The 25,007-nt window shown below is 37.9% G+C and overlaps 1 protein-coding gene across 1 annotated transcript in view; it reads right to left on the reverse strand.

Annotated features, from left to right (window-relative positions):
* The window catches only part of LOC146001416 (dipeptidase 1-like), a 123,069-nt gene that overhangs the window by 65,720 nt on the left and 32,342 nt on the right, over positions 1-25,007 (reverse strand). The window contains 1 exon segment of the mRNA XM_083138735.1: positions 13,651-13,720. Within this exon segment, the coding sequence (XP_082994861.1) occupies positions 13,651-13,720 (70 nt within the window).

The following is a 25,007-nucleotide window of genomic DNA, read 5'->3' on the forward strand; positions in this document are numbered from 1 at the left end:
GCTTTCGAGAGCTAACGTCACTCTCATCTTCAAGGATTGAAGACGAGAGTGCCGTTAGCTCTCGGGTGGTCGGAAGTCTTTCCGGAAATCACCTGGTTGATATCCCGAGAAAACATCTTCATAATTCGCCTCCAGGAGAGCTTGAAGAATTATTTCAATGAGAAAATTTGTTTTATTTTGTTAAGCTAAAATACATTTTAGATACTGATATTTGTGGATTCCTTTTCAAATTGGTTTTAATTTATTATTAAAACGTTGCTGTTCCAGAAATATATAATTTTCACGCTTTATGCGTCTAATATTTATGTCTTCTTGCCATGTATTTATTCTGCGCTGTTCTATAATCGTGACGTTAGCGCAATTCTTCATTGAGAACTCTCTGGATTAGTGAAATTACGCCACAACAATCCTAGGTGCTTTCACAACTCAGACGCACTAACTTTGTTTTTGCTTAAGGAAGGGTACCCCTAATAACAGAGGAAGTTACCCTGCGCATCGTTATATTGCTGCAATATGTAAATCGTCCAGGGCGAAATAATTTATCCACATCTCCAAGGTAACCTTGTTACATCTGGCTTTATTGCCCTTCCCTAAAATTCGGAGGAATACGTCTGGGAGAAGACCGACTTATAATCACTCGATGTTAACTTTTGCTCATGTAATGTACGTAACAGATCAATACCGCTCCAGAACTTAATTAAACGGTTCAACCTGGCCTCATTCTGCGGTTCTGGCAATTGAAATTCAGCACCGTTCTGTTCTCTTCTTCCTCTCCCTCTTACTAGATCACTCTGTCTGTCTATTTCTGTCCACTCGCCCCTGCTATGTTTTCTTCCCCTGGGATAATCTAGTCCGCCAACTGGCTACCTCATTTTAATGTTATTCGTTGGGAAAACAGGACGAGGTTCTTTAAGGGCGAGAATTTAGGAGAGGTACACAGAAGGGTGCATTTTTAATTCAGTTTCGGGAGCGTTATAATGTTTTTCTTTTGGAGGGGTATACAGTTGAGTGTCTGTTCTCAATACCATGTACTAACAATGCCCTCGCAGAAAGTCTTGTTCAACGTCAGAACTTGTAGGTCACCAATCACAATACGAGGTCAGCATCACCGTCACACAATATTGGAAATACTGTACTTTAGATTCCTATCTCTCTTTCTCTCTCTCTGTCTCATTCTTCTCCCCTCTCTCTCACTCTCCAATGTATGCCGAGAAAATATATTTGTGTGATTAAATGAATGTTTACTTTTTATGTTACTGTTTTCTTGTACTTAATGTTTACAATGTTGTTTGATTTTTTATTGATTCATTTTCATTATTTTACTTCGCTTTGTGCCGCTTTTGGCTAATTGCGAAAATGGGAATAAAAGATGTGCTAACCACTCCGCCACGGTGGCTGCCTTTTTACAATGTTGTACGTATATGTATGTCCCCCTTAAAAACAGGAATGTAAATTCATGCATTTCCTCTGTGCGAGAACTTCAATCGTCAATATCCGTGGCGGAGTGATGAGCACATCGCGCTACGAACGGGGATCTTTACCTTTACCTGTCTATTTATTATCGAGAATTATTCACAACGATAATAATTGTTGGAGTTTTTAGTTAATGGATATACCTAGGTACAGACTATTTTCTGGTCGTTCATGATGACACATTATACTAGGTACACAAACTATCATCTACGGGCTGAAACAGCCATTGCACCAGGGCATTTGTTATTAGCGTTAAACTGACTCCTACGTTAAAGCACTTTGTTAGATGAGAGCTCCCTGTTAGCTGCGAGAAAAAATCAACAACATCAGCATGCTTGCAAAATATAGCATGGAAAGCCTAATCGTGTAACCATCAACTGAATGAATGTGGAATGGCATATAAGACCACCTGTTCTGCTAATTGATTGAAGTAATTGATAATGAATCGCTCTAATCGGGGGGAATATGTTCAAAGTGTCATCCGTTTCATTTGATGTTTGATATTCGAGATAATAATTGCCTGAGGCGGCTTCTCCAGTGAAATGTGAAATGCGTCAGTGACACTAGATACGATCGGAACTCATCATATCAACAATGGAAGACAGTAAATTAGGCTACAAGTGTTGGAAATAGAGAAAAGTATGAAAGGAAAAAGCAATGCAACATATTATGAAGGTTTTACCATTCCTTGGCATTTCATAATAATTGTATTATAGGAAAGATAAATCATTATGACAAACAGTGGATATTACATTATGTGTGTGTGTGTGTATGTACATATTGTGGATAGAACAGTCTCCCTTCTCATCTCTGCAATATACGTGTGTGTGTGTGTGTGTTTGTGTGTTTGTACATATATGTATGTATACACATACATTTACATCGTCGTCGCCTTGTAATTAAGAGGTCCCACGTTCGATACCACCGGTGGAGGCAATCCAGCACGATGGATATAGTGGTTCGGGTCCCTCTTTAAACTGTAGGTCTAGTCCCGATTAGCTTTTCTGTTCATAAAATGGACTTAAAACAACAATGCAATCAATACATACACAAACATATGCATGTAGGTATGCGTGTATATTACTAATTATGCACGTGATCAAGAAGTGAGTTACTTTTAATTATTTTCTTGCTGACAGATGCCACTACTTTTGACATTTATTAACTTCTGTTGCTTATAAATACAAATTAAAAAGAAGATCAAGTATCGTTGCTGGTTTGTCCTTTTAAAACGATATTTGATATGTGACTACGGCAAGGGAATCAGCATAGAACGAGCTCGAGACTTCTTGCAATAACTTTGCACTGCACTTCTTTCTTTGCATGTACATTTGTAAGGGTAATAGTGCCAATAACGTTTTTAGCTAACGAATTTATTTGCTTGAGAACAGGCATGTTGAAAATGGAACTTGTAGATACTGAAGTTACGAAAGATTATGATTACCATGAGATACATTTTTGGAAGCAATGTTAATATACGAGGGCTATTTTTTTTTCAACCTCAGATAGGGCATGGAATCATAACCACAGTGAATAGCGAAATGGGTTTATTGACAAAAGTTACGTACACGTATAATCTACTTTTCAACGTAATCACCAAGAAAATTCAGACATTTATCGTACTGATGCACAAGCTTTCCAATACCCTCTGCAACAAAATGTGCCGCCTGTCTGTTGAGCCAGGTCTGCCGAAGCTATACATTGGTGTGGAAGCATCGTCCACCCAATCACTTCTTCATCGCCGGGAAAGGTGGAAAATCACTCGGCACAAGGTCTGGGATGTATGGAGGGTGAACAAACACATCAACAGATTCATTGAAGAAGGTCTTGGGTTGATGCAGCAACATGCGGTCGGGCATTCTCAAGAAGCAAGGCAATCCCCAAAGACAGCATGCCTTTCCGGCACACAGCTCATTCGACGGTGAATTTCCGCTGCATTTTGCCCCTCTGCCTCTAGAAATCGTATCACACTACGTACCTCGCACTTGGCGGGAGAGTCGTCGATTGTAGCAGACATCTCTAAGCTCCCGTCGCTCAGCTTCATCTGAAGCGTTGGCCTTGGCAGTGGTGGTGGTAGTAGCAGGGGGGAAGCCAATCACCCTGTGTGATGCCCCGCTTCCTACCGCTTCATAGGCCTCCTAGCGGCACCTTAGGAGTTTCAAAAAAATTCCCTCGTACATTTCGTTATTCATTGTTATTTCTGTCATATTCACGTTTTAGTATTCACTTTTGGAAAGTGATATGCTGTAAATGTATTTAGTTATCGTGCCACTAGAACGCGTGTCAGTCTAGTGGCTAGAACCTAACAGTTTGCATATATCCTGAACTGATGCGCATAGCGCATTTGGCAGTTTTTGCTTCGTCGCGTTTCTCTTCGGTAAGCACAGTGCAAAACACTTCGATATAGCTCACTCTGATCAACTAAATGCAATCGAGAACAGATGTTGTGGGAATGTGTCCCTCTCTCTCTCTCCCCTTCTGCCGTGAGTGTCAGTATTTACTTTCATAGGTGTGGATATCTCGTATCGAAGAAATATTTATGTTCGTTTCTGTGTAGTTTACGAAGTTCATTAGTTATCGATTGATTTCTGTGGTATATTTTAATTGGCATTTCTGCAACTTTTGACTAATTACAAGGTGAAGATGAGTGATAATGTGATGAACTTGATGAAGGAACACACACAAAGAACGCCCATGCACAGGTTTTAACCCAGGACCCCTGGCGTCGTAGTGCGCTGTGATAACCTTTACGCCACGGAGACCGGCGCTAAGGTGAGGCAGATAAGATAAGTGTTGGTAAAAAAGTAAAAAAGGTAAAGTGCTCCCCTGTGCTTAGCACCACGCCATGAAGGCGTATAGGGGGTGTGGGGGTAACGCCTCACACTTTCTTGATCCGGTCATGAGTGGGGTGATGTGATCAGCATCACGCCTCTGACCGCCTTTACCCCCCAGGGTTTTCCCCAGGTACCCATGTTATTCGACGCTGGGTGGGTGCCGGGTGTTGAGTGTTAATAAATGTTCTTAGGGTTATTATGCCACATCACACTCTGTGGAACAAAGCATTTTCATGTACAATCCATATGTAAAATCAGAGTCTTGAAGAAATGTGATCTATAAGGAAACATTCTCAAAATATGTGATTGATTGATTTGCTTTATTTTGTTTCGCCTTTTGTGCAACTTTTGGCTAATTTCCGAAGATAGGATGTGTGATGATATGATGAAATTGATGAATGGACAATCACAAACAACCATGTCCTGGTCTGGGTCACCTGGCGTCGGAGAGCGATGTGCTAACCACTCCGACAAGGGGGTGGCTCTCAAAAGATGTGAAAAATGTGTAGAAGTACAAGGAAAATATTTCCGTCATTCTTAGTTACGAAAGTTAATGACTATTTTACGTGTAATTCTTAAATATTTTAATTAAAATGATGCACTTGAGTTGAGGAATTACGTCCATCAGATTTCTCCGACAAGTGGCGGTTCCAACCGCTACACGGGTACTAGTTCGATCGGCACAATGACCAATGAAACTCTGTACAGGGCGATTGAAAAGTCCCTTAACACACCCTATAAAATTGGACCGATCTCAGTCGAGTGGTTGGTGCTGGTAAATTAATGCTTTGGTGTGGTATGTGGAACGCGATTAGTTGGCTCATTTTTCATCGAGGAAACCTTAAATCCTGAGGGCTACTTTGATTTGTTTAGTGAACAGGTTTCTTCGTTCTTGCTTACACAATAAGGTATTATTCCAGAGTTTTTCAACAGAACGTAGCACCACAACACTATGGAAACGTCGTAAGACAGTTTATTGTTTCCAAAGTGAGTTATCAAATAACTTTCCCATGAACATAATCATTACCTGTGAAACACTTTTCATTCAAATGGAAGCGTCACACTGCAATATTTCGTGACAACTATTCATAATGCTAAACTATGCGTGGATGTATCTGATTAAAATCATGTACAATAACACGTGGACATCTCACCCTAACTAACTAACTAACTCTCTAGCCTTCTTAAACCCGAAGGTTCATGGCTGCAGCAACACAGGCCTTCCATCTGTCCCTATCTTGAGCAAGTTCTATATACTCTTTTCCATCCCAACCGATTTCCTTTAGGTCCATCGCAACGTTGTCCCTCCATCTTCGTCTTGGCCTTCCTACTGGTCTCTTACCATCAGGTTTCCCAACAAGAATCCTGTAAACTCCTCTTTCCTCTCCCATTCGTGCCACATGGCCTGCCCACCTAAGTCTTCTTGATTTAATTATTCTAATAATATCTGGACATGAGTACAAATTATGTAGTTCTAAATTATGTAACCTTCTCCACTCACCTGTCTCCTCATCCCTTTTAGGTCCAAAGATTTTCCTAAGGATCTTATTTTCAAATACTCTCAATTTGTGTTCCTCTTTCAATGTAAGGGACCAAGTTTCACATCCATATAATACTACAGGCAAAATTACTGTTTTGTATATTTTAACTTTTAGTTTCTTAGATATTAAACGAGAAGACAAAAGTTTATGAAGAGAGAAGTAACATGCATTTCCTGAATTAAGCCTACTTTTTATTTCCTCTTTAATATAATTTTCATTTGTTAATATTACTCCTAAGTATTTGAATTTGGAAACTGGTTCAAATGAGTTGTTATCAATAATTAGATTTTAATTAATACCTAACACTTGGTTTCGGCCTGTAAGCATATATTTAGTTTTCTCTTTGTTAACTTCCAAACCTATCTCTTTAGCAGTTTTGAAAAATATTTTAGCATTATTCTTAATTGTATTCACATCATCCCCCAGTAAGTCTACATCATCTGCATATGCTAACAACTGAGTCACGCCATTTAATTTTAGTCCTTCTTTAGTTTCTTTTACCTTCCTTACAGCATATTCTAAGGCAAAATTAAAGAGCAATGGAGATAATGCATCTCCTTGTTTTAACCCATCATGAATTGTAAATTTGTCAGACATATTATTACCCACACGAATTTTACTTTCTGTTTCACTGGTGCATATTTTTATCATACTAACAAGCTTCTTAGGTATTCCAAACTCTACTAATATATTATATAATGTATCTCTTTTGACCGAATCATATGCTTTTTTGAAATCAATGAATAGCTGATGGACATTTTGATTATATTCCCACTTTTTTTCAAGTGTCTGTCTGATGTGAAAAATTTGATCTGTAGTTGATCTGTTACGTTTAAATCCACATTGATAATCACCTATAATTTCATTAGCATATGGGGTTAGTCTTGTTAAAATAATGTTAGACAATATTTTGTATGTTGTTGAGAGTAGAGAAATTCCACGGTAATTACTGCAGTTCATTTTATCACCTTTTTTAAACACAGGAACAATTATGGATTCTTTCCACTGTTGAGGGACTTCTTCTTTATTCCATATTAAACAAATTAATTTATGAATTTGACATATTAATGAATTTCCACCATATTTAATTAACTCAGCTGGTATTAAATCAATGCCAGGTGCTTTGTTATTCTTTAGCCTTTTAATAGCATCTTTAACTTCAGTCAAGTTAGGTTCTGGAACTAAAGGTTCTGCTGTGTGGACTTCATTTACTTCTGATTTATCTCCTACATGGACATTTAAAAGGTCATTAAAGTAGTTCTTCCATCTATTTAGAATATCGCTTGGGTCAGCTAGAAAATCACCGTCTTTATCTTTTATGAAGTTTACTTTAGGTTGCCACCCCTTTATAAATTCATTTACACCTTTATATAAATCTCTGATATTTTTATTTTTGCTGTTTGTTTCAATTTCATTAATTTTGCTTTTCAAGTAATCTCTTTTTTTACTTCTAAACGTGCGGTTAACTTCTCGATTTATTCTATTATAATTGCTTAGATTTGTATCATTCGAGTTATTTAACCACCTAAGTCTAATTTTACACCACCTACCCTGTAAAACTGCATATGATATCCTATCATTAACAAATTCTACTGTTTTAAGAGCCGAGATAATTCTATTATTTATGAAAAAGCCTGTTCCAAAATTATGATTTTCAGTACCACCATAGAAAAAAGTATAATTTTTAGTTTTACAATTCCCTTCTCCTGGCCACCTAACTTCCTGGACAGCTACTACATCTAATTTATACTTGACTATCTCATTAACTGTACACTGAAATGCCCCAGGCCGGTAAAGGCTCAGAACATTGCAGGTGCCTAATTTAATATCCTTATTCCTAATGAAGATCTTATCCTTAGTCCAGGGACCTCCCAAAGTAGTCCCCACCCGGAGATCCGAACGGGGGACTATTTTACTTCCGGAATATTTTACCTTGGGAACATCCATGGCCTTATATTTCTGTTTCTTGACATGTCTTTTTACAGTGCAGAGTTGTCAGCTCTACGCCTAACCCCCAATATGAATGGAGGAACTACTACACAAGACAAACACAAACATATTAGACAGCACAATTACTACACAAGACGAACACAAACACATCAGACAGCATAACTACTACACAAGACACACACAAACACATCACAACTATAACACAATATAAACACACAAACACTACAACTACTACGCAATATAAACAAACACAAACACACACACACACACACACACACAAGGTTGAATTTTTTTTGTTAACAACAGGTTGTATAACTACCAGGATAAATTAATACCGTCTCCTAGGAATCCTTGTGTCCGTTGCAAAATTGGTGCAAATTCCAATAATGACCTATGTCATGACCTATATGAATAATTGATTTAATATGGTGCAAATAATTTCTTGGGATGCCAATGCATTCTCTCTTTTGCAACATTTGTGCCTCCCCGATGGTGTAGTGGTAACATTGTCACCTTGTGATCAAGGGGTCACAGGTTCGATACCCAGTAGAGGCACAGTGGTTTGGGTCACACTTTAAACTGTAGGTCCAGTCCCGATTAGCCTTTTTATCTACTTCGAGAACCCAAAATGCAAAAAGTCATGGGTTGACCCAGGACAACCTTCAACATCGACAGCAAAACCAAATCGCTTCGGAAGGAAGACAATGCTGTGCATTTGGTGGGATCAGAAGGGTGTGGTGTACCATGAGCTTCTGAAACCAGGTGAAACAGTGAATGCTGAATACCGATCGCTACCGTCAACAACTCATCAATTTGAACCATTCATTGATCGAAAAGTGCCCAGATTGGGCAACAAGAGACGGAAAAGTGATTTTGCAGCACGACAACGCCTCATCACACACAGCGAAAGGCGTCAAGACATACCATTTCTGCACTTGGTTGGGAATTCTTGCCCCAACCGCCACACTCCCCAGACTTAGCCCCTTTGGACCACCACTTGTTTTTATACTATAGCTGCATTACAAGACGGTGATATTCTCAATTATGATGAACGATTTTAGAGGTGGTCTTGAGAGATGGGCCCCCTGTTTAGGGAGGAGGGGCAGATCAAGTATAGTGTTCAGTAAAGCTAAGAGAAAGAGTAACTTTCGATATGGTTTGATGGTGCGAATGACATGATTTTGGTTGAGATGCGCCATTGACCTTGGGGGGATGGGCACCCCTGCCCCTCTAAACTGTAACTTCTGGATCCGCCACTGCATTAAACTCTGAAAAATGTAGTAGTCTTATTGTCTATCTCAAAAAGAACATGTTGAAAGTCAGTCATCTTACTACATCCCTTGCAATAACATCAAATTAGTATCCCCTCACAAAGCCAGGCATTCTTTCGACCAAAAGCAAACATTGAAGGAACATTACAGGCTTCAGAAAAAAAGGCATTTGTGTAAAGAAAGTTCGTAATGAATAAAGTTGTGGCCGTCAATGTTGTGGCAGATTGGATTTTGATACCCTGAGCATATGTAAGCTATGTATACGCCCATGGGCGGTATAAAAATGTGCAAAGGAGCATTTACATTAATTAATTAGAAACATAGTCAATGAATATAATAGGTAAGTAAAGGCTTACATAAAGAGGAAATATTTGATTATCTGTATGCAGAGAACGAAGCAAAATTAAAATGAAGGAATGTGGTTGGTCGTTTAGGCAACATGAAGAGGGGCAAGTCACGTCAATATGATCTCGATGCAATACTGACGCATCAGAGGCATTTTAATGCTTTTTTCTGATACCTTGAAGAGGAGAAAACGGGTACAAACATTTATGAATAACTTTTTATCGCTTAAGAATACATCGATGAAGCCTTCGCTATTGTATTTGTCGTGAAATTGTAGCCTGATTTGGTATATAACATTACCAACTTCACACTTACAAATCTTGAATTGAATTCAATATGGCGGACGTCCGCTTAGAACCCACCAATATGGTTCACTCTAGGTTTAACATGTTTCTATAATAACCATTTGTACCCAGCCTAACTCCTTCATATTGTTAGTGTACAAGGAACCTTTGATTGAAAAGTTCTCTTGGTATTTAAACGAGTTTTAGTTTTAAAAAAACCGCAGAGAAGTTCTTAACATTAACAGGTGGAATTGAACCAAAGACCACCACCTACTTATAAAACACAGCGTAAAGATGTCTCTGGGATAGAAGATGAAGAAGAGTTCTGCAATTATCTCCTAACTCCCGTGAACCCATTTTGAGGGAATTAGTGGTTGAACTCTGAACTGTCCATCGCTGGCTAGCCGTGGTCGAAAAACTTTCCACTTGGGTATAATACACTAAACTGGTAGATCAAACTTTGCATGTCCAAATGTGTGATTACAACTTGTCTCATAACGTATACAAAAACAACTCTGCTCGCATGTCCTACGGCTTTTGTAGCTGGACAGTTTACACACGTGGTACTCCATGAACACTTCAGCTCTGAGAACAATAGGTGATTGATTATAGAGACAAATCAGAAAATATATATGCGGCCATTGCAATCGCCGGGTAAGATTTTTAATGGCTTATTGTTTCACACTTTGGATTGAGAAATTTCTCTATTTCGGTGATCTCTGGAGCAAGAGAACGAAAACAAGTATCTGCGCAGGTAGTGAGACGAGAGAGCTCAACCAATGAACGCGTGACACGGGAAGTGAATGCATGAAGAGGAAAGTGTGACTGCAGCTACCAGATGTTATAGGTATTTTCAGTTCTTACGGTGGGTGCTCAGAAAGCTGGCAAAGGAAGTGGGGAGCGGGGAATTCGCCGCAGACCAACCGGACAACAGCGGTGGGTCCTAGAGATACGACGTGGAGGAAATAAGTACTACATGTTTCTCGCTCTACAGACTGCTGCGTTTCTTATCGCGCTGGATTGGTCGCTTCCCCGCTCCCCACTTCCCTTGCCAGCTTCTAGAGCGCCAGCCGTAAGAACTGAAAAGACCTATAGCAGCAACGCGTATTGCTTAGCTCTATTAACTCGCCTTCTCCTCTTCTCTACCGTTATGCTCGGACTTTCTCCACAGATTACCGGGAAAGAGTTGATTTATTGAGTTGGTATTTTAATCCCACTTTATGTACAGTAAGGCTAATTGGGACTGGATCTACAGTTCGTATCCCTTGATTACAAGCCGACTACGCAACCATTACGCCATCGTAGAGGCTCCACCGGGGTAGAGTATAGTACACTGAACTGCACTTTGCAGACTAACGAGGCTCTGACCTCTTGACTCACAGTCAATACAATCCTCTGCGAGGCTCGTCTTGCGTGCGGTCTGTTTACGGTTCTGAACATATTTCATCAAATTCATCCTATCACCATTTGCCCTATCTTTACGATTAGCATAAAGTTGCAGAAAAGCGAAGTAAAATATATGAATTCCATGACTCGTAAACCAAGCATATCCATAATGTGCCTCTTCTTTCCTTGAACACTCCTCTTTCTTGACACATTTCATTTGTGTCTTTATAAGGTATATTTAACATCAAGATAGGGTTGCCCTCCATCCCCTCCCCCAACCTTTGTTGCTCATGAGGTGCCATCTCGAAGAAAACGTAAAGAGATCGATCAAAAGAGTAAGATGGCTGTTAGATGCCAGAAGGAATATCTGAAACACTTTTGTATTTTTTGTATTTGTATACTTCAGTCTTTTGACTGAAGGCTGATTTCGCAGGAAGCATGGCTTATTGATGGTTATATTGTTCCAGACAGAGCGAGGGAGGGAAGGAGAGAAGGGGAAGAGAAAAGGGAGTATAAAAGGGGAGAGGATAGACGACAAAGAGAGAAAGGAATAGAATGGAAAGGTGAAAGAGATAGAAGGAAAATGAGAGAGAGAAGGAGATGGAGATGGAGTGAGACAATAGAGAACAGAGAGAAAAGAGCAAAAATGAGGGATCAGGGATTATAAAATGAAAATTATATTAATGTAAATAACAGATGCTAGAGACAACGCTTGACCGCGTGTCGATTGAATGTTCTTGCAAATCCAATTTTAATTGATTTGAACTGCCGGCAATTATATCTGCCGTTCAGTACGTTCTGTAAATGAGGAATTAATTGAGATTTGGTTATTCCACGTATCCAAAAAAGTTGATGTGATATAATGCAAAGCTAATATGGTTATCTGTTAACAAAGGTTATATGGTACGTATGTTAGGCTGAAGAGCAACCTATAGTCATATTTAAGTTAATGAAATCGGATGATTATTTCCATCACATGTGATTTGCAAAATCAAATAAACAAATTGTCGCCCCCATTCATCAATTAAGACAACATGATCATCGGAGAATTTAATCTATGCGCATGACAATTGTTTTCTGATGAAAAAATGTATGTTGTTTTGGAAAATGCATTTGTCTGTGATTTCTGTAGGTACCAGACATGACGTATTGCTTGTATTATATTGCGAATAGAATGCAGTTCTTAACGAAGCTAGAAATTATTCAATTACCCTTAAATGCGTTTGCGTCTGTACAATAGATTTGGCATTTTAGAGACCTGTGATTTTTTTAGCTACTTTTGAGAGCTGGGTGACAGGAATTGTAATCGAGAACACATTAATAATTAAATTGTTTCTGTTAATAGGAAAATTAAGAAAATATATTTTACATGTTAATTAATAGCTATTTTTATTACTGTGAACAAAGTGGACTTAAAACAACAAATTAATTTGGATTTGGATTTGGAATTTAAAATTTTGGGAGCGTCAGCACTTAGGCTATTTTGATCCCGTCACATTATACGGGGGCCAGCCCCTTATCATTACAAATAACAACTCTAGCGTTGCATAACTAAAAATGTTAAAATGTTCCGACTTCTGTTTAAAGCCGAGGCCTCAAACGGTCACTCAGCACACACAAGGACAACAAACAGGACAACACACCCAAAACTACACTGGCCATAGTGCCAGTCGCCAGAGCCTCGCCAGTCTCTAGTCCAGGGTGCACCACGTGGAAGTGAGGTTGACTCTTGGGCGCCTACGTGGAAGGTCACCCCTTACACCCCAACAACAAATTAATCAATCAATCAATAAATAGCTATTTTTCATATTGTATTTGAAAAACACTAAGGCGATTGTGAAGCCCGATATGCTTTATAGAACGTAAAATTTTATACTTCATTTGTACTGGATATTAACCTGGATATCCAGTCGCACTTTGAAGCCAATTTAACGATATTTGAGTTATTGACTTGATTGTCTATGCTCAGCTTTCTAATTTTCCATTTTACAGTTGTGCTACGATGGGTAAAATAGAATAGCCTAAGTGTTGAATCAGCGACCGGTATATACATCCTTATGAATTTATGCTAGGTTACATGTGTTGGGTCTAGAACTCGTAACCGCTTGCTTAATATACAAAAGGGGAACCATTTTTTTTTTTAGGAAAAGTAAGTTTATGAGTATTCACCGTCAAAGTAGTCCTTTGTGCATAGTAGTTATCGTAGTTGCACCTATCCATTTCAACAAGATTTCTTCCAGAGTAAGCAGTGCACTAAAGTACTTTGTATTTCACGTGCTCTCGGCACCTGATTTTCGCTTCGAAAAAACAAACTACTGGTCATAATGTAATTACAATTGCTACGGATATATGTCTTGGTTGCCCGACAATAAGCGTTGGTATCAGATTCAAACCCAATTCCAATTTTTTCCATTCACACCCTCTTCCTATCTTTAGAGTTCACACACAGAGCATGGTCATGTTGACAGTGCAATAAAACAAGATGATAAGATGTTATTTAGTCAAGCAAGAACAAGCAGAACATGCAACTTCTGAACAGTGAGAATTAAGTGGAGTGATCACCTACCTTCCCAAAGTCCGTGAGGCCCCCGTGATCCGGAATCTGTCCTGGAGCATCCACTGTGGAGCAGTCTGCCCTAACAAGGAGCGAAGCAATGAGCAATTTGTACAAGGCTTATGTTAGACTAAAGTAAAATTATAAGTAACTCCTTACAAAACTATCGTACATCGACTAACAAGTTAACAATTTAAGACATGTAAAAATGAAACATCTCATACTTATAACACTATTAAGCCTTGTTTCCATGATAACCAAAAACTCAAAATTCTGACCAAGGTATACATTTATTTTATTTTTAAACATATACTAAACGTTACGTTTCAACTTTCTAGAAAGGTCTTCTTATTTTTTTTATTTTTATTTTTTTATTTATTTTAATTAATTAAAACACAATAGGCGCATGCCCAATTACAGTGTTCAATATGGGATGACACCATTACATATACAAGAACATAGCTAAGAAAATTAACAAGAAATATGAATGATGCAATATACATTTTACTTTTAAGAATAATTGAGAGAAATTAACTATTAGATTATAGAAGCAAAGGGAACACAGAGACAAAACAAAAATAAATGACGCTAAACTATTGGATATAACCTTAAAAGCTGAATGAAAACCAAAATTCAATGAACAAAACAAAACAAAACATACAGAAATTCAGCAAAAAGATCTAATGTTACAATTACATGTAAATAGGTCTACGCTTGGATTATTCTTAGAAACTAAATTAAATAACTTGCACATTCTCCTCATGGGTTCAGCTTCGGTCATTTTGGTTCTTCCAAGGGGGATTTGAAAGAGATAAGTTCTGGGCCTTAACATACAGTTTGGCACATAAAAATTTAAATTCGACAACAGATTAAAAGAATCTATTTTACCATTGATAAGCTTGGAGAGAAAAGTTATTTGACTTGTTTGCCTCCTTTCGTCGAGTGACGGAATATTAAAGATTTCGCGTAATATGTTGCTAGGAGTGAGTTTTGGATATGTACCATCAAGTTTAAATAGTAGATATCAGAGAAATTTATTTTGAAGCTTTTCTAATTTTTCGATATCTTTCTTGAGTTGCGGATTCCAAACAAGAGAAGCATATTCGAGTTTAGATCTGACGAGCGTATAATACAGCAAGAGAAATGTTTCCTTTTTTCTAAATTGATTACCCATTCTCATTACAAATCCCAAATTTCTGTGAGCTTCGCTTAAAATGCGGGCAATATGTGATTGGAATGTTAACTTTTGGTCAAAAGTAACCCCTAGGTCGGTAACGATATTCTCACTTTGTACTAACACATTAGAAATAGTGTTATTCAGCTCTTCATGTAATATTGTACAGTCATCAGCGTTTTCGATATTTTTATATATTTTAACATCATCAGCAAAGATTAATGTCTCAGATTTTGTGAGTAGTTCAGGCAAGTCGTTTATAAAAATTAAATATAGCAAGGGACCTAGGTTCGACCCCTGCGGGACTTCTGAACTGGCCACGTATTCGGTTGATCTGCAGCCTTGATACACGACATATTGTCGGCGGTTCTGCAGGTAGGAAGAAAGAAAAGTTATGTGGAGGAGAAAGGCTATTGTTGGCTAATTTCTGTATTAATATATCGTGGTGAACTGTGTCGAATGCCTTTGAAAAGTCTGTATATAAAACGTCAACTTGCCCTTTATTAGCTATACTGGGTAGCTATATGTAGCTTGTCAGTTCGACAAGATTGGTTACGGTTGAGCGCTTTTGCACAAATCCGTGCTGTTTGGGGGAAAGAATGGGTTTAATATGAAAATATATATGCTTGTATATTATCTGCTCGAAGAGTTTTGCTGGTACTGACAATTTTGCAATAGGCCTGTAGTTACATATGTCAGCCTTATCAGCAGCTTTGGGAATCGGACAGATTTCAGTTGTTTTCCACATTGCTGGAAATCTCGAAGTTCTGATAGCCAAGTTGAAAAGGGTGTGAAGAGGGTTCTTAAGAATTTCCGAACATCCTTTAATTACATAAGGGGGGATTGAATCAGGGCCGGCGGATTTTTTAGGTTTGAGTTTTTTAATGGCTTCCTCAATTTCATTTAGTGATATTTCAGAGATATTTAAGATACTAGGAAGTGAGTTGATATTTACATTAGGATGCGGATCCTTGTAGAAAGATGGTTCTTTGGAATATATGGATTCAAAATACTTTGCAATACTTCTTCAGACTCTGTACCAAGTACAGTCACGGACACTGCCGGCTTGTAATGAATACGTTGACTTTCAACGGAATCGTTACAAGCCGGCAGTGTCCGTGACTGTACAAATGAAAATCCCCTATCTAAAACAATGTTAAAAATGATTACTTAATTCGAATTTTGAAGGTTAAATTTGGATAATTCGAAGTCAGGTTTCCAATAATTTAACATAAATCTTTCCAAGAAAGACCAAAGTGGTCGCTACATAAGAAATTCCAACAGATGACTCGTTCCCCTTTTCTTCTTGAAAAGGTTGTTTCTCTGGTTAACAGATGTGCCGACGGCAGATAAGAGGGCAGCGGGAATCCCCAGAGCTTTTGTTTGTAGGAATGTGACTTTTACCCTCTCAGAAACACGTTGACAGGGGAGCGGATAGCCGGACAGAAGGGGTCATTTGTCTGTGTGTTTTAGTGGACTCACAATGTCGAAACGTGGTGTGTACAGTAGCTTAACATTATATAAGAAATTTGAAGTGCTTAGATAAGTAGAAAGAGGAATGAAAAAGATTGAAAAACAATCATGTGATGCGAATATTCCAATAACATAGCAGTTGTAAGGTAAGGTGTACTGTTTGCGTATTAATGCAATTTTATGTTTAATACAGGATGTTATTTCATTGGTGTGCTTATTTAATTATATTCTGGTAAATTCGAATTTTGGATAATTCGATTTTTTCGTAGCCCCTTGCAGTTCAAATGAAAAAGAGTCCTCTGTATATATGTACACAAAAACCAATATCCTCCAGACACAAGATTATTAGAAAGTTTTTTATCTGGAACATTCCTTTCCAGGTGTTCCAGCAGGTGGCCTTCTCTTGCCAACTGTTGTTTCACCTGACACATGCGATTAAGATAAAAAAAAATCTGGAACGTCGCTGGACTCCTTATCTCACGCTCTTTTTCCTTATATTTTCTTTCTTCATTCCTTTTTTTTCTTCTCTCCTCCTTCGCTCTTGTCCTTTCCAATTTTTCTAACACCTTCTTCAATTATTTGTTCATCTTCAATCCCGTTCCAGTTCGTTGTGTCTTCTTTCCCTTTCTATAATACCTTATAGCTAAATCACACACACACCATGACACCCCAACACATAATAGTTGCGCTAAATATTAAATTTCATGAGAAACGCAAATTTGAAAGAAAGAGCATTAACCCATCCCCCATGTATTTTTACCATTATGGCATACCCTAATTAGACCTATTAATGAATAGTGTCTGGGTTACGCGAGAATTTTGGTTACCCTTGTTTTTTGTGGGAACCAAGTAGTAATAGTAAATGGCATTTTTTAAACCACATCCTTAATAATGTTATGTCCTCAACTATACCAAAGAGAGATATATTTATATATTGAAGCTTGCGCAGGCGTGAGGGAATGTGATACTTTAAACGTTAAATTGAATTTTCTGTTACCGCCTGTAAATAAATATTTATATGCCCAAGTTGAATGGAGAATATGACGTTTGATGCGTTAGTAAATGTAGTCGGTTCAAAAAACCATGATGCGCAAGTATGCAAAGACGTATTGTTTAATTGTACCGGGTAAAGAGGGTTTAAGCAAAAGATGTGTAAGTGCTATATACATGATTACGTTTGTTTTGCAGGGCGAATATACGCATCTGAGAGTGATTGATGCATGTTGTAGAGCATTATGTTGATATTTAGAATTGTTTGCAATTTGCTAGTGATCCTTAATCGAGGATAGAATTTGACGTACTACCCTGCGTATAAATACTTCTATAACTAAAGACTATTTATATCATAACTTGGACAAGGAGTTTATTCGCGGCCTCTTGTACGACTTCCTATTTATGCTCCAATTAACTACCCAAGTATATGTTATAGGTGTTTTGTGTGTTGCCTAACTCTGCGGCGATGATAGAAGTTGCCATTGAAAATTTTCTATTAAATTGCACTTATCGCCGTGCACACATAACGCCTTGCAGAGAAGGGATCTAGGTGTCCCATTTTCATTGCCGGTGACTGTGCTCGTATCATATTAATGCGCAGGTTTAGTTATTTTTCAAAGCATCTGTTATTTACTGATTTCAATAAGCCATCCAACACAAATTACGATAACAAATGCAATAATAATAAAAACAACACAACAAATTATTGGGTGAGCTCGGGCCTCAGAAGCCAATATAAGTTGGCACCACTGCTTCTGACTTTTAGTAAAAATAATGATGACGTCACCGTAAACACATTTTCGCTGATAGTCTCCAGTAGTGCTGTAAGCCAACTTTCACACATCTCTAGAAACAGTGTTATCGCAACTTATTTCTTCGTGACGCGATGAACCGACATCATATTCACAAAGTTCGCATTATTTGACCCATAGCTCCACGTTTCAAAGAACTCATTTGAAATAACACGCTTATTTTGGTTCCCATTCTTGAAATGAATCAAGTAGTTTACGTACTTAATGAATGAGAAGACATTGTTCTTGAACTGAACGAGCAAGCACGAACTTTTAAAGAAAATGAACAGCTTTTGGCTTGAAGTGCGCAGGCACTCTATGCTTTTTACCCGAGATCAAATATTACGAACTTAAATGTGCGGTTCTGAAAAGCAAACGTTCCAAGTCATAACTCCCGCCAGATAATTAGAAACGTTAATTGGATACGATACAAAGCGGTCGAAAATTAAGCCACATTCGCTGTTCAAATAATGTTACAAATTTACTGCCGTTGTACTAGCAAAGCACCTGCCCCATAATTTTATTTTATGCCCCCGCATTTGCAGCTAGAAATCAAATGGTGTTGAAAACGAGAGTCAGAGAGATTGAGAGAGAGAGAGAGAGAGAGAGAGAGTGAGAGAGAGAGAGAGAGAGAGAGAGAGAGAGAGAGAGAGAGAGAGAGTGAGCTGCGTTAGTATTTCGGTACAAACTTAACATTTTTTTGATACTTTGTTTACGCTAAGCGCGTAATTAATTTACATAGATCTACAGAGTAATTTTGTGTAAACTGAAAGATATCCTCTACACGTTTCGAGTATGGCATCTTGTCTTTCGAAACCATCTCAATTTGCTCAATGAATTACTTTCTTATGCCAGCTTAACCAGATAAATAAGTGCTAAGTTGAAGTATTGGGATTGACCACCGGAAGACAATTTTTCAGTTAGATCTGCCTTTGTTAAAAATGCGTAGGAGAAAGGAGGAAATTAAGTAAGGGAACAGAAAAAAAAGTATAGATATGGAAGACACGAGAAGAGGAAACATGAAGAATACATCAGGAAAGGGAAATGGAAGACAGGAAAGGAAATAAAAAGAATGGAAGGAAAGGGAATATACGAGAAAGAAAGGATGAGAAAGAAGAAGGAAAAGATGAAACGCATAGAAAAAAGAGAAATGAACAGACGGAAGTGGAAATGAAATAATGGAGTGGAATGGTAAAGAAAGGAAACGATAGCAAATAAGAGAGAAGGATATAAGAACTCGGGTCAAAGAAATAATACAAAAGAAACATAAAAAAGAAATAGCAAGCAGTGAAACAATATGGAAGTAAATTAATAGAGTAGAATGGAAAAGATGAGTGGGAAAGGAAATTTTACGTATAAATAAACACATGGAACAAAGAAAAATAAATGAAATGAAATTAAAGTAAAATTATGGATTTAAATGGTAAAAAAACGAAAGGGTAGGACATAAAATAAACGGAAAAGAAAGGGATGGACAAGAAGTAATACAGAGAACAGTGGCGGCGATTGGGTTTCGAAACTGTGTAGGCAACATGCCAAACGAGGTGAGGAAGCAATGACAGTTTACTTTCCTTTGCTAGATAGGTTTAGCACAATGCGGGAGCAAAAGTGGCTCCCCCTAATCGCCACCACTGACAGAGAACATAGAAAAATATAGAACGATATGGAAGGAAATTAATAGATTAGAATGGAAAATAGAGGAAAGAAAATGTGACAATGATAAGTAAAGAAGAGAAATTCGTGTGAAGAAACACATAGGATGAAGAGGAAGAAGTAGAAGAAAAAAGAAGGAAAGGAATTAGCTGAAATGGAAAAGATAGAAAAATGAGGATAGCAGAGAAAACGAGCCTGCTCTTCAAGTTAGTATTTCTGAATCTTGAACATTAGTTCTTCAGCATATCAATTTTGCAGTGCGTGTTATTTGCATTATTTTTCATGTTTTAATTAGTGTAAATTTTCGACCTGTTTAAGGTTACCACGACTACTAGCAATGCCGTCTGCAGAAATACGAGATTGTCGCTCCTTTTTTTGTGTGTCCTATGCTATCCGCTTCACCAGTTACTGTATACCGACTTGTTATGCAAAGGCATGCACTTTGTGCAGGTAAGAGCCAGATGCTCTACATGTGGTCGTTTGTGTGTGTTGTGTGAATTATTACCAAGAGATCAGAATCATATTTACTCACTAGTAGCTATATTTACAGGCATCAATTTGAATATGAGTTGGTTTCAAGTACACAAACACGGGGAAAAACTAAGTAAAGTTCTAGATTTGCCTACAATTTGTCGGTTATTTCCCCATCACCCCCCATTAGCTTTAAATCATATTACCAATCCATGAACTACATGTTATTCTATTCACATGTTATTCTATTCCAATGTAGGGTAATGGTTCAGCGTGGAGATTTGTGGAGAGACATGGATATAAATGCTTGTATTGCCAGTGATCTCAGAAAAATTTCGTAACGAATTATCTTTATAAATATGAAAGATCATGGTAAATGTTCGAAATGACACTGTCGAAATAAATTGTAGAAGACAATTTAGGTAAAAATGACTCTATCTCAACAAAATGTGCACGAGAATTCAGGTTAAGAAAATTAGTTTTTAAGTAATTTTGCAAGACATTTTAAATAAGGAAGATACAGTTCTAACAAATTGTGCAAAATTAATTTACATAAAAAGGAAAGCAAAAGCATAAGACCCAAAAAAAGTGATTATTCGTTTTATACCATAGTTTACCGAACATTTAAACCTTTACGCTGCTTGAATCACTTTCATTCCCTTGATTTTTTAGTGGAAGGGTTGGCATTTTGTCTGCTCCAGAACCTGCACCTTTTAACGAACGCCAAAGAGCTCGTGCAGTTACTAGCTTTGAACTTGCATCGAAAACACTTCCAGAGCTCCTTTGTCCTTGCATCGACATTGTATTGATCCATGACCCTCCCCGCTATATTTATTTTTGTGAGGACTACGTGGAATCGAAAATACTTGGTGGCTTCTGCGTATTCGGTGGAGACAAACTCACGAAAACTTTGCATTTTCTTGCGACGTCTTTATTAAAATTGTCTTCAATATTGTTCGTTAATGTTAGTCATTTACATAGCATGCTCTGTTTACTCTTTTCAAGGTTCATGGATAGGTGTTAGCCTTAAATTATTTCTTTAAGTAGAGATCCTAATAATTAATAGTTAAAAGTTTAAAGGACTGAACTCTTCATCGATGTCCTTTCATAAATTTCAACAAATCATCGCTCATCCTCATCGTCACGATTAGCCAAACTTGGCAGAAAAGATATGCTTCACACAAAAACACAAGAATTGTCATTATAGTCGAGAACAGGACGAATGCTTATAAATCTAGACTAGACAGGAATTTACATCTCAAGACTAGACCGAGACACTGCAATTTCTTTTCTCGTCACGATACCATTCCTATACGCAGGGCCATGAAATTAGGCGGGTGGAAGAAGTTCGCACTGTTGCCACGACATAGCAAAACCCCGTGTGTTTGGAGGATTAAAAAAATAGAAGATCTCGTTGTAGAGTTGGTCCTTGTAATCCATGTGATACAAACTGACAGCATTTGCTCTGGAGGTCAGGGATGACACAAAAGTGCCGTTGAGAGAGGTCTGTCTGACGCTCGAACTAGTCAACGCAGCCCGGTTGACGTTGCCACACAGTGCGCGGGAAACAGCGACTTTCATCCCGCTCTCGCCTTGCTTTTCCAGTATGTGCCACCAGCGCAATTCTGTCCAGCCGTTTATTTTCATGGCCGTGCGTTTACTTACAAGCTTAAAAGAACCCAGAATTCCTGGATAAAATATGAAGCGAATCATAGACTTTCTCTGCGTTTGTTCTATCGTCTAGTTCATCAAGTCATCGTCTAACTTATCATGGTTAAAGCGGTGTAAAATTCAATTAATGCACACTACATGCTTAGGTCGAAATCTTGTTATAATATTATTTTATACGTTTACACGTCTATCCCTGGCATAAGAACCACCCAGGAAACTTGCACATTACCTTATCCTGAAGGCAGCAGGATTTGACCCAGAGTAGTGAGAAATGTTGAAACCTCTCCTCATGTAATAGATATTGGATTGTTAAACACTTCCGCTGCATACTCACGATAGCGCTTTCTGATTACAAATAACTTTCCACCGAGTCATGCGTCTTCCTTAGTGCGACAGGAATGTTAGAGGCAGAGAAAAATGGGGTAAAAAAATGCACCCAACATAGAGATAATGCACAATGGGAAGAAAGTGTGAAAGGACTGAAAAAAGGTAACAAGAAAAAAAGTCTGATGTATGCCAGAATATTTCCAAGCCATAGCTTCCTAATGAATTGTGCCATTTCATTATTTTTGCTCTGCTTCTTGGGTATACATTACTACAATTGATTGATTGATTGATTTAGTTTATTTTACTTTGCGTTTTGTGCCTCTTGGCTAATTTGCGAAGATGGAGATGAGTGATGAAATGATGAAATTGATGAATGGACATTCACAAACAACCAAACCCGACCGGGATTCGAACCCGGGTAATGTGAAGCTGCTGAGCATGAAATGTACACACAATTTTGCGAAGTGACTATTGTCTTAGAACTACGTATAAGTATTATATTATGTAATTGAAGCGACTGATGGAGAAGGAACATATCTCACTCTGCAGCCGTAGCCGTTCGTAGGTCTCAAAATTTGATGTATGTGGGGCAATTTTGGCGCAAGCAACTGAACAAAAAGTTAAGGGCGAAAAATTTTGATTTGCATTATCTGATTTTCCATTTATTTCAAATCTGTCTCAGTACTAAATGTATCTGACTCAATAGCTCTCAGCAGTAGCGGTGATTGTGTGCAAAAAAAACTAGGGGGGGGGGGGCAAAGATATATTACTTTGTCTTAGTGGGCATGGCTTATCCATTACAAGACTACTGGTTCTCAATCTAACTAACAACTTATTACGTTTAGAAAATGTGAGCTCGTAGAAGTTAGAGAAGAGGGGTTGTCGCTCATTTTAAAAAGAATTCCTGCACTGTGTTGCTCAAATACAACACTAGATCAAGGTAATAAGTTCCTAAAAATATTCTGCCAATTGTTTGTTACTAGATGGGGCAACAAGTTATGAATTATTAGCACGTTATTCTCCATAATCAGTATGAATTAGTTTCATCATGTTTATGAAAGTACAAGATCGTTTCTCTTTAGCGTTTGCGACTGGTCTTATTAGTTTACTCGACTAAGTAATTGGTGTTCACCTCTTATTGATACACGCCATCTTCATCTCCAAGGACCATACAATTTACCCCCGTCCAGTTGTTCCCGCTGTTGTCGATAGTTTGCTGGGATGAATGTCAAAGCCTTGATTGAGAGCAATCGTGGAGACCTCAATTAGCTGTTTGTAAAGCAACAGTTCAACGCAAAAGATCAAAGAAACTAGGAAGCCACAGTCCTGATGACAATTGCATGTTGTCCTACAGACAAACGACATGCGCTACCACGGTTCATTGCTAATTAGCTGTATTAACGGAGGACAAGTTTATCAAAGTGTATAGATCTGTTTGGTATTACGCTGGGTGAATTCGTGCTTCAGATCTAACCGCTTTCAAATTACATTATGGGTTCGAAAGACAATTGAAAGCAGTTACTCTTGCAGAATTGTGATTAACACTCCAGCGAAGACATTCAACTGAAACGCAACTTAACCCTATCTTACCAACGGGGGGTTCTCAGGTCCACCACCTCTATTTTTTCGATTTTTCAACTGTGAAAATTTTTATAAAAAAATGATATTAAATTCCGTTGTTCCCTAGGGTGTTCTCAATATTTCTGTATTACTTTTGTTCATAGAAACATAAACGTAATGTAAATAGAAGGGAAAATGCACTTGCTTGGCTTACCACGAGCCATTTTGAATGTGTGTTATTCATGACACTTCCGTCAGTAACAGTGATAATTTTTGTAAATATTATAATTAATAAACAACTACCGTCTACAAACAAAAAAGCATTAATAAAAATATTATTATGTTTTTGTGAGTTTTAACGAATGGTAAAATATGTGTGATGCTTATCCTATAATTGGTTATTATTTTTCAATAAAGATGGTAATTATTGTAATTATTATTATTAATAAATAAATGAACATATATGTATAATCAACAGAGGAAGCAGTGAAACGATTCAATATCCAAAAGGTTTCTTAATTTTTAGTGATGAAAAGGTGTGGGCCTGTGAGTCCCAACCCCCTCAGGTAAGTAAGTTTCTCCCACGGCAAATTAAGTTAGGGCTAAAACTAATAAAAGACTTACTCACTTCCAAGATAAATTTTTCTTCGGCTTTTCTTTTATATTTTATTTACTTAATGAATTCACACTGAGAATTTTCTGGTGATGAATAAAGAAGCCTCAGTACTAGGGATTTGGAGATGAATGGGATGAACTCTCCAGTACTCAAAAGCTTCCGATCTCTCCAGAGTTCACGTTCCCAGCATCCAGAAAAATTCTCTCGTTCATTGATTTTTATATAGTATACTTTACTTCGCTTTTCTGCTCCTTTTGGCTCGTCGCGAAGATGAGGATGAGTGAGAATATGATGAAATTGGCAAAAGGGGACTCACAAACAACATCAATGTCTAGGCCTGGATTCGAACCCGGGATCCCTGGCGTGCTAACCATTCCGCCACGGAGGTCGGAATATTTCCTTTCTGATCCAATATCATTTCCGGTTACTTCTTCGGTTTAACCGTGATGTTGAGTAAGATTCGATGAAAGAGATGAAAGTAAACACAATATCTCACACAAGCAATGTCTGGGAATTGAACATAAAATCCTTTGTAAGGAGATCTGGAGTCCAGCATCCAAGGTCCATGAAGACCGTATACGCATGTGTCCACCAATGTACGAATGAGATAGGGAGTGAGTGCATAGAAAGGAGACCCGCT

This window comes from Lepisma saccharinum, chromosome 17 (assembly GCF_977018435.1).
Source record: "Lepisma saccharinum chromosome 17, izLepSacc3.1, whole genome shotgun sequence".
Taxonomy (NCBI): domain Eukaryota; kingdom Metazoa; phylum Arthropoda; class Insecta; order Zygentoma; family Lepismatidae; genus Lepisma; species Lepisma saccharinum.